Source organism: Lontra canadensis, unplaced genomic scaffold, assembly GCF_010015895.1.
Source record: "Lontra canadensis isolate GAN:19392208 unplaced genomic scaffold, GSC_riverotter_1.0 scaffold19, whole genome shotgun sequence".
NCBI lineage: Eukaryota > Metazoa > Chordata > Mammalia > Carnivora > Mustelidae > Lontra > Lontra canadensis.
In genome coordinates this window covers 11,894,643-11,905,753 of record NW_022631013.1, presented here as the reverse complement: position 1 = coordinate 11,905,753, position 11,111 = coordinate 11,894,643, and the positions used below count along the sequence as shown (strand labels likewise).

At 43.5% G+C, this 11,111-nt stretch overlaps 1 protein-coding gene across 4 annotated transcripts in view; it reads right to left on the bottom strand.

The window, feature by feature from the left end:
* Nucleotides 1-1,575: 1,575 nt before the first annotated feature.
* The window catches only part of RECK (reversion inducing cysteine rich protein with kazal motifs), a 76,445-nt gene continuing 66,909 nt past the window's right edge, over nucleotides 1,576-11,111 (bottom strand). For all 4 annotated transcript variants that reach the window (XM_032860571.1, XM_032860573.1, XM_032860574.1 and 1 more), the window contains 5 exons: nucleotides 8,164-8,356; nucleotides 6,803-7,013; nucleotides 4,955-5,028; nucleotides 3,953-4,108; nucleotides 1,576-3,136 (listed from right to left, as the gene is read on the bottom strand). In XM_032860571.1, coding sequence (XP_032716462.1) covers nucleotides 2,915-3,136; nucleotides 3,953-4,108; nucleotides 4,955-5,028; nucleotides 6,803-7,013; nucleotides 8,164-8,356 — 856 coding nt within the window. In that variant the 3' untranslated portion in view covers nucleotides 1,576-2,914. The remainder of the gene's footprint in view (nucleotides 3,137-3,952; nucleotides 4,109-4,954; nucleotides 5,029-6,802; nucleotides 7,014-8,163; nucleotides 8,357-11,111) is intronic.

Here is an 11,111-nt window from a genome sequence, read left to right as displayed (position 1 = left end):
GTGTCGGGAGAGCAGGAGCGACTTGTAGATCTTTCTCTTTCTTAATATTCTCCTTCCCCCAAACCCAAGCACCTCTCTCATTTCTCTTATTCCTTCTCAGAACATGAAATTTCTACTTATTTTCTAATAAAACATTTTAGTCAGTCCTGGCTATCCTGATGACAGACGACTTTCATAGTGGCCTTTATTATTTTTCCAAATACTCACGGTCCCTCCCCCAGCTCCATCCTTGCTGCCTCCCCACCAACACACAACACCCACCCCCGGAGATTATACCTCCCTACCTTTTGAACTCAGGAGTGGCCACATGGCTTGCTGGGGCCGGTAAGACGTAAGCAGAAATAATAGAGTCACTTTTAAGTGGAGGCCTAAGGAACAGCTTTCATTCTGTCTCTTCCCCTCCTCCTTTTGTTGTTATTGTTTTGTTTTTTGGTTTTAACAACAGATACTTCTTGAAGATCTGAAGGCTAGAAGTCCAAGATCAAGGTGTCAGCAGGGTTGGTTTCTTCTGAGGCCTTTTTTCTTAGCTTGCAGACAGCTCCCATCTTTCTTTGTCCTCACGTGCTCTTTCCTCTGTGCACACACATATCTCTGGTGCCACCATGCCGGGCTCAGGGGTATGCTCTCCACCTAATTTTGTACACAGGGTTGACCAAAGATGGTGATTCCTCCAGCTCAGTTTCCAGAGTAAAGTATGTCCACTGTTGGCAGGACCTGGCTCAGCCACTCCATTTTCAGAATTATGATGTGGTCTGGGCTGGAGATCAAGTCAGCCCGCCATGCCTCCAGGTAACACACCAATGGGTCTCCTAGTTCCTGCACAGGAATCTGTCATAGCTGGATGTGAATCTGTGGTGGCAGAAGTGATGACCCCGGCAGCCTCTCCAGGAACTGGGCAGGCATCCATCCTCAGTCTGGGCCTTAACAGCACCTGCACTGTCGACCCTGTGAGGACCAGCAGCCCAAGAGCAAGTTCTGAGTAGCTCCCTCAGAGCTCCAGCCCCTTTCCTCCCACTCTGTGAGGACACTGAAAGGGGTCCTTGAGTGAAGACGGTATAAAGCAGGAGTGTAGCTGACACACAGTAAACACAGGATAGAAGTAAAGTGTGTGCCTCTTTTGTTGTCAGCCATGGAGGTTTGGGGCCTTGGCCTCAGCTGATTGACAGATCCTCTCAGGCTCTAATCAACAAGCCCTCTGTCTCCACGGCCCAGAGTCCTCTCTGCCTCAGGGTGTGCCCTGGAACTGCAACACTGGGCCCAAGGCAGTGGGGACTAGGACTGTCTTGTCTGTTCTGGGGTCTTGGAGGGCCTAAAGCTGGGGTCTTTGTACTTGGCTTACGGCCACCATATGCCCTCTGCTCAAGCCTCCATCTGGTCTGACCAGCTCCATTCCAGCTGCCCCACTTTCCCGGGGCCCTTGGCTTGGAATAATAAAACTCCCACAATTTCTTTTTCCAGAGCAAAGGACATAGCTTACCCAAGAGTGGTCAGTGGTTTCATTTTAAATGTCCACACTGCTTGGAGGTACACATAATCATATAAAATTATTTTTATTAAAATAGAAAAGCTTTCCAGTATATTGCATTGAAGACATTTATATAGAAAAAGCAATTGCAACAAACATGCTACATCAGCACTGAAATATTCTGAAAGCTTTAAGTGCCCACTTTTAAACATATTTTGGTATAATGAACATATCCCTACATATTTCAAAGGGTACATATAATACTGAAAAAAATACTTCATGTAACATCTAAGTTTAGGTGCATACCAACAGGAGGCATTACACTGAATAGCTTATTTCAAACTGTGAAACACATTCAAAGTATTCAATTGCTTAGACAACATGCAAACACTTTAATACTTAGATTGACATTTTAAAATATATAAACCACAAGTCTTTATAATTCTATATCAAAAAAGAAAGTCAGACAGAACACTTACCCACACTGTGCATATCACAAAAAGCAATGTGTCTTCATGAACGGAAAGTACTGGGTTAACACACATGATTGTCATTTTACAAATATGGCTATTTACCTTCTTCATAATAAAATAGAAATATCATGTATTATTTACACAAACTACTAATTATTTCACTTTTTGGCAAGTATATAAGTAGCAGCAATTGGTTTAAAGATTGATATTTAAAAACTCTTAAGTTTAACTCGGATGAATACCGAATAATATATATCGGTTAATATAAAAAGGCATAATGCAATATGCTTTGATGTGGTATAATTTCTCCCTTTCACAAAGTCATACACACATTAGTAATCACTCAGCCTATTGTGTACAATGTATCTCATAAATGCCACTTCCTTAGCAGGCTTTGCTGAACATAATAGATGGGTTCCTGAATTAAATTTCTGCAAATTAAATTTGCCTGATGATTTATATGATAATTCCAAAGATGCATTATCTTTATTTCACACTCTAAAATGGCTCTTCACAGTGACCCCTAGCTTCTAGATAGAGTAGGTAATTTTCTGTAAACACACACACACTAGGGGCACCTTAGTATTTAAAAGAACTTAGAAATGAAGTTTCTGGGTGTGAAGCTTATAGTAAAGTGAGTTATCTTTCTAAAAAGTGATCATCTCACTTAACCAATGGTTCCTAATTTGTTTTACAGTGTGGGATGACCCATCTAATGAGCAAAGTATAAAGTGTAAGGCAGTGATCCACCAAAAGAAGACATCCTCTTTTCATTAGTATTTGGAAGAACATATTTTGACATTTGTAATAAAACAAAACCCCTAATATTGGCAGATTAAAAAAAAATACTGTGTGGTGAACAGAGGTGACAAGTGCTTCTCCTTGGCCACTATTCAACTACAAACCAGGAGTCCTGCATGTCTCTCACAATGTAGAAAAACTCGATGGAGGAACATTTTGCACTTTTCATGGGCAGTCAGTTACGTGTCCAGACCATGTGCAAAGCAGGGCTCAGACTGAGGAGGACGAGGCAGGAGGGCCAGGGGGCTCTGGCCTCGATACCGGCCGATGGCACACTGCTTGAGACCTGTACCTGGGAAATGATGAGGGCAGACAGAGGGACGTGGGATGCCAGAGTGGGGCTGTCAGAGTTGATGAGGGATTCGATCTTCTCTGCTTCTTTATTACAGGCCTCAATCTGGGAAAGGAGAATCAGATTTTAAAATCTACAACCACAGAACCTGTGAAAAGGTCAAGTCAGACACAATCCGCATATATCCCAGCAGAGAATATGCTTTCTCTTTCCTTTTCTGAGCCAAAGTAACATTTTAATATAGTCTTAATTATACCAATAGTAATAGCACCGAGGGAAATTAAATCAGAAAAGAAATGATGCACAATGCCACTGCCCTTACCACTCAGCCACGTTCAGACATTACCTTCCCACAGTTAGACACAGTCCCAGGCAATGGACTTTCAGTGCTTCCTCACCCATCCCAGAGGACAGCAATGGGGCTTTACTCAGCTTCCTGACTGGCCGTTTACAAACCGCTTGTATTCGCTCCCCTCACTGGAGCCCCCACTGCTCTGATGCTGACTGTTCTGATGGCCCACAGCAGTGAGGATCACCTCTAGAGTACGAGGAAGAAAAATGGAGTCCATAAGACCGGGCTCGGTGGGCTTCTCCTCCCAAGTGGGAGCACAGCCCCCATGCGGCCGGTGTCCTCTACGGCTGTGTCACGGCATGACCTGTACCAGCTGCTTCCCTCCCTGGGCTTCAGCTGCCTCATCCATACATAAGTAGATGCCCTCTGAGTGGCCCCTCAGCATTTCGGCTCTCCCACTCCTTCACATTCTGCTGTTAGAGATGAGCCCGGCTGCAGTCACTTGGGACACCTTCCCAGACTGCCTTGTTTTTCCCGCTCCTGCCCTACCTAACTTTCCAATGCCTCTACTTCCTCCCTCTCCTAAATCCTCTAAGCAAGAAGGCTGCACAAGGCGTGCTGAACCCCACCTGCAAAGCTTTTGGATAATGATCGACAGGAATGATCAGGATCACTATTTCGGATTCAATGCTGAAGTACCCAAACACGTCGCACTGCGGAACAGACACATGCATGCGGATTTTCTGAAGTATTTCCAGAACTGTTATTGGCTTTTTGCTTGTTACCTGGGAAGAGAAAAAAAATTCCATTACCTGCATAAAAGAGGAATTCCTTATTACTGCCGAGGCTGCCTTGCTATCTTGCCTGTTGGAACCCCCAAGTTTGGGGCCCCAAAAGCCCCTGCTGGCTAAATTCGAAATCTACAGAGTCCATTCCAGAGGGCTTTTGTCTGACTCCGGAGCTTTGTAGCTCAAGATAAACACTTTCACCCGAAGCCCCCACTCCCTTTTAAGGCACTGTTCTGAGTTGGGAGCCACAGGAAAACGATTAAAGTCTTCCTATAAAAATACAGTTGTTTGAATCCAAACGGGATAATTTTCTAGGTAGTGGTAGTGTTGGCTGCTACATTTCTGGAACCCTGTGTCCTCAGAAGTGGAGCAGAAGTGATGGTATATTGAAGGGAAAGGGGCAAAGCAGACATGGGAAGGTGGCGAGCTGTGGAAGCGCCCCTCCCCCGCCCCTGTTCCGGGCGGGGGCGCTGGGGGAGGAATGGTGACTATGAGGGCAGGCAGCCTGGAAACCATCCAGGCATCTACCAGTCTCTGGCTGCTTGGTTCTGCCTCCAGCCCTAACTCGACATACTATGCAAGCTAGGGGCCTCTTCTAAGGCAGGTCAGGCTGTGCTGTGCAGAGCAAGGTCACCAAACAGCCAGAGTGCAGGGGAAAGGAGCATGGGATTGGGGGCCAGACACCCTGAGTTCTACTAGTTATAAGCTATACAGTGTCGGGCAAGCTGTTTTTCTGTGAATTACTTTATTCCTCTATAAATGGGACAACACATTCTATTCTGTGGATTACTGAGAAGTTTATCAATAAGGCTTCAACAGTATGTGGCACATAAAGCAATTTACCTTTGCAATAGTATCCAGTTTTTCTTTGTCAAATAAAACTCTTAACATTCCAGCACATAATGGGCAACAAGCACCTGTATAACAGAAACCATTTTATGCGTGTTCAGAATTAGAAAATTGGAATTCAAAATAGTCAGTGAAATAACCAACCCTTCATTTTTTGCTAGGAGAGTCGTAGCTATCCTCTCTGATGTACTTTTAGATATGTTCCCTCACCAACGGGGATCTTATTATCTATACATTTACCCAAAACCTTCCACCACCCTTGCTTTCATCCTTTACCACTTCTCAGGGCAACCCGTGATGGTATAAGGCAGGAGAGAGAGCTCGCCTTTCACGAGGTGTGGGGCCTGGACCCTGCCCTGACTCAGAACTCACTATGATCCCAGGGAAGTGCTTTCCTGTGACTTTGATTTCCTGTCTGCAAAACAAGGGAGCAGATGTTTTAGGGATTCCATGAGTGTTTGATTCAAATTTAATCTTAAAAATTATATTTAAGCTGTTAAAAATGATGACAAAATATGAGAACATGGTCTTCAGGAAGAAAGAGGCTTTGGTTTTTTTTGCTCACTGCTATGCCCCAGTGTCTAGAAGAGTCTCTGGCAAACAGTAGAAGCTCAAGAAACACTTGATGAATCCAGGGATGGATGAATGAACTTGTGAGACTCCAGATTAACCTGTTCTGTGCAGACACTGGATAAAGTCTTGTCTGTTATCTCTGTTTAACTGAAAAGTACAGCACTCTATGGTAAGTAGTTTAAGAAAACTTACTACTGGGGCACCTGGGTGGCTCAGGTGGTTAACTGTCTGCCTTCGGCTCAGGTCATGATCCCAGGGTCCTGGGATCAAGCCCTACGTTGGGCTCCCTGCTCAGTGGGAGTCTGCTTCACCTTCTCCCTGCCACTCCTCCTGTTTGTACGCTCTCTCTGCCAAATAAATAAGTAAAATCTTCTTAAAAAAAAAAAAAACAACAACAACCCATTACTCTTATAACATTCTGTATGAAACAAGACTTTCTTGATTATAGGCAACTAGATGCTAAGGCCAATCTAAGACCAATATCTTACATTTCTCTGAATTACAAATGTTTGTGTTCCTCAAAAGTACTTCAATTATTCATTCATTAATTACTTACTCTTTATTCATTAACTACTAGTTCTTTGTTTATTACCCTTATGATGAGTAAACTTTAAACATTTGAGCTACTAACCATAATTTTAGTAATGAAATGTCGCTTTATCTATTTATATATTGGTGTTTGGTGGGATTTTGCCTGAAAATGTTTGCCATATTGTTTTATTTATTTCTTTACTTAAGCTGATTTATTTTTAAGTAATCTCTACACCCAATGTGGGGCTCAGACTCACAAATCTGAGACCAAGAGTTGCATGCTCTTTTGACTGAGCAGCTCGGCGCCTCTGCTATATTGTTTTAAATCCCATGGACAAGATGATGTCTAAAGTAATCTAGAGTTTTTAAGGGGGACCCAGAGTAATGCATCTAATCAGCATCAGGTAGAGCCAAAACTTTTTTTTGTTAAGATTTTATTTATTTAGAAAGAGAGATCACGAGCAGGGGAAGGGCAGACGGAGAAGGAGAAAGAGCATCTCAAGTAGACTCTGCACCGAGCACTGGAGCCTGAGGCAGGGTTTGATCTCACAACCCCGAGATCATGACCTGGGCCATAATCAAGATTTGGATGCTTACCTGACGGAGCGACCCAGGAGCCTCAGGTCAAGACTTTTTGAAAAATTTAAGTAAATGAGTCAACTCTCTTTCTGAGTGACTCACTCCCTGGAGGTGGGTAAGTCTGTCTGTACAATCCCACCCCAAATACTGCCAGCCTACCTGGTGGGATGATGGGTTTGCACTCAGTTGCAGAGAGTGAAGGACACTTGACAGCAGCACACTCAGTGACAGAACTGTACTCTGAGAGGACCCCAACCGCCTGGCAGGGCCCATAGTAATCAACAGCTACGCGATCTGAGTAAGCAGCACACACGCTACTGTAGGTCTCCCCATTGTGCCCACAGATGGGCTCCGTGGCTCTGCAGAAGGGCTAATGACAAACAAAGCACATTTAGCCTATAAACCTCTGTAGTACACTTTTCCTAACCAAGAGCACAAAACAGAAAGGAAAAAAGATACAGGTATAAATTCCTGGACCCTCTTAATTAAGCTCCTAAGATCAGCTAAACTTTGGGTTCGGGGTGGGGTCAATAGGGCTGTCCCAAGATGAACTGAAATGATTACTTTGCTGAGCCTCTCTGGGACTTGGGTGCTCATTCCATGTGAATTGATATGAGATACTGCTTCCCCCACCCCAGACTTCTATCATTTCCGAAGTACCTACCTGTTTGATGAAAACAAGATCAATCTCCATGCAAATTCAGAAGGCTTATCATTTCGTGCTGGGTAGGGATAGGGAGAGGGAAGGGTGGAGAGCTCAGTGGAGTGGAGACTCTGGACCCATCAGGTAGGTTAGGCTAAGTAAGATAAAACTTGTAGCCAGTAGGAGGGAACAGATAGGAAGGGAAGACTGGGAATTCAGAGTAGATGGTATCAATGCACTTGGAACACAAGCTCTGAGGGAAAACAGATCTAGGGAGACATGCTGAAGGCATTCTCCTGCCAGTGAAGACCAGGAAACGAGAAGCAATCATGTCAGGTGTTAGTTGGCCGTGAGTAGGTGCCCTGCAGTGGTGTGTGGGTGGTTGTCCTTGTGGGTGTTTTCTGGACACGAAATGCAAAAGGCTGCAAGATAAACTGATGTAAAAAGACATCAAGTCTTCAAGAAATTTTCACTCACTCTTCTGTGAGTGGGACTTCAGTGGAAAGAGTGGGAAAGCACTCTTCTCTTGGTGGTTTTAACTTGCATTCTTCCTGGACCATTTGCTAATGAGGGCCACAGAAGGGGAAGTGAAAATGGTACTGACGTACCCCAGGGTATGTAACTTTACATTATTTCCCTAATGGTGGGTGGCATGAGGCCACTCTGTTCTTGCTTGTCCACTAGATGACCAAAGTACCAACAGGAGTAGGACAGCCCTCCAGAGTTAGGAAGACAAAGCCAGGCTTGGGATGGCTCATTTTAATTCTCTAGATTTGATAGGATTTATAGAAGACCCCCAAGTGGTCTTACTGTTGCTTCATCTGTAAAAGATCATCAACTGATTTTATGCTTGGGTTTGTCAGCCAAACAACTGTACCTGGCAAGGGCCTTTGTATAAGAGGTTTTGCCCCCTCTGGTACAAAGTGCAGAGATTGCCATGTTCCACGTGGTTTGTGTCACAAACAGGATCGCGAACCTGGTCACAAGTGAGCTGTCTTGGCAAACACTCATATTGGCTACATCCAAATTTATCAAAAGTTGTCAGGCACACTTGTGGTCTGGGTATGCATCTGAAAAACACAAATGTGGCACCATCAGCCAGTGCTGCAGGTGGGGGTGGGTGATGATGGGGCTGCTAAGGCACTGACAAGGGGCAAGAGGTTGAGGAAAAAGCAAGAGGGAAGTCTGAAAGAGTCCCTATCCCCAAGAGCTTATGTAGAGGAGGAGAGTCAAGCATGCATATGAAGTGAGTGAGTAGGTTCTACACAAAATGCCCGTGGGAGTGAGTCATTCTGATTCAGGAGCCTGGAGAAAGCAGTAGGAACAGGTGGTGTCCTGGTTGTCACCTGGGGGATAAGGAGGGCCGCACTGGCCTGCCCGGCTGAGGAAGCAGCAAGAGCAAAGGTGTGATGTGACTACAGTGCTGGGGGAAAGGGGAGGTGACCCTGAGGGTAGGAGCCAAGTTCACAGGGACAGAAGTGGCAGGATATGAGGGTTCATCAGGTGGGTTGGGGTCTGACGCTAGAGGCCTTCTAGTCAATAATAAAAGAAGCATTTTTTGGGGTTTAATTTCCAGCTTGGGTATTACTGAGTCTGTCTTAAGAGAAGGTTTCATAGTATGAGCTGAAAAACTCAGGCTTCTGTGCTTATAGGCTGAGGACCTGCCACTGGTTGGTTGTGAATCACGGAGACAATGCCACCCCACAAAGCTGGGTCTTCCTAGTAATGTCAGGACCTTGCCTCATTCTTAATTCCTGAACTTCCTTGGAGGGGCTGGGGATGATAGCTCTTCTTTAGACTTTTCTGCTCTTTCATTTCTACATTGGCATTTATAACTTTCTATAAGAAGACCTATTAAAATGTTGAGGTTTCACTGGGCCTTGAAATAACAGGAAACACAAATGTCAGTCTGTACAATAAAAGGAGAAGAATATAGCAGCTAGCATTATTTTGATTTCAAAGGAAATGACCTCTAATCTCTTTAGGGATAAGTCTCCTGCTCTGAAATGACCACCAGCTCCATCACTACTACTTCATATGGGCGCCTTTCTTGATGGGATTTAAAATTCGAATGCACATAGTTATGGTTTTTTGGAAATGTAAGACTTTGAAAAAAAAATAATGGAAAAGAATATTTAGAACTTCATTATCTATTAACGTGGAAGGGATGAGAACAAGAATATCAGGAGGCATTTGGTAATTGTTGAAGGAAAAACTTCATGAAGTTGAGTATAGAGAAATAAGATCAATTGGAAATTTGAGAATCCAGGGAGTAAATTAAACATGATCAGGGCAGGGACTCTGTCTTTCTTATCGTTGTGTCCTGATGTTTAGAAAGATGGCTGGTACATCAGTAGGTGTTTGATGAATGAACACAACTTTGTATTTTTTAACCAATTATTTTTTGAACAGATAATACAAGCCCATGGTGAAACTGGAAAGATAGAAAATTATATATGGTGCAAAATAAGTCTGCCTCTTACTCTTCCATCCCAGCTGCCCCCCTAACTTCTCAGAAACAGCTACTATTGTCAATTTTTTGTTTAGTCTTCCCAAGAACTTTTATGTAAGTATAAATATTTATATATGCTGAGTCAAGAGTATGTGCATTTAAAATTTTGATAGGCTTGGACAAATTGCCCTCCATAGGGGATGTACCAACCCTTCCTTCAACCCTCTTCTTGTAGGAGAGTGCCTGTTTCCTTACATTACGTTACAAACTTTTTACCTTTGCCAATCTGATAGATGGAAAATGGTGTATAGTTGTAGTTTTAATTTAATTTACATTTCTCTTAAAATGAGAAAGGTGAAGCATGGTGGTATATTTGGCTGGATGTTCATCAAGTTCATTTAATTTTCTTCATGGGCACACATCTAGATTATATATCCCAGACTCCCTGGCAAAAGTTGTGGCCAAATGATTGAGTTCTAACAGGAGAGTGTGGCTAGAAGTAGAGGTAAATGTCACTTTTAAACCTGGCCTATGAAAGCTTCTCAAGAGCAACCTTCATCAACAACCTAATATAAAAATGGGCAAAATTAAAAAAAAAAACTAATAGAAAAATGAACCAAAGATATAAATAAGAAAAACAAATAGTTATTAAACATTTGAAATAAGGCTTTTATAGAGTAATTCTTTCTAGTGACTACAACCCCCAAAGTATCAGTACTTTAATATAACAGAAGTTCAAATACAATCCATTTGTGTGTTCAGCAAGTGGATTTCCACAAAATGACTCAGAAACCTAAGATCCCTCCATCTAGTGACTCCCAGCTCCTGCAGACTCATAGCTCCCTGTACCTTCTTCTCTGTTTGGCCAGAGGATATTAGGTTGTTGATTTTTTCCTGTTGATTTGTAGGGACTCTTTATACTCTAAGGACATCAGCCCTTTCTCTGTGATATTCTTTCCAGTTTATCATTTGTTACGATGCAGAAAATTTGTGTGAGAGGGGAGAAGGTCAGAGGGAGAAGCAGACTCCCCATAGAGCTGGGAGCCCAATGTGGGACTCGATCCTGGGACCTTGGGATCATGACCTGAGCCAAAGGCAGTCGCTTCACCAACTGAGCCACCCAGGCACCCTCAATCTTTTCTTTTTAATATATATATATATTTTTTTTTAAACAAAGATTTCATTTATTTATTTGACAGAGAGAGAGAGGTCACAAGTAGGCAGAGAGAGAGGGAAGCAGGCTCCCTGCGGAGCAGAGAGCCCGATGAGGGTCTCGATCCCAGGACCCTGAGATCATGACCTGAGCTGAAGGCAGAGGCTTAACCCACTGAGCCACCCAGGTGCCCCAATCTTTTCTTTTTATTTTGGTTTTG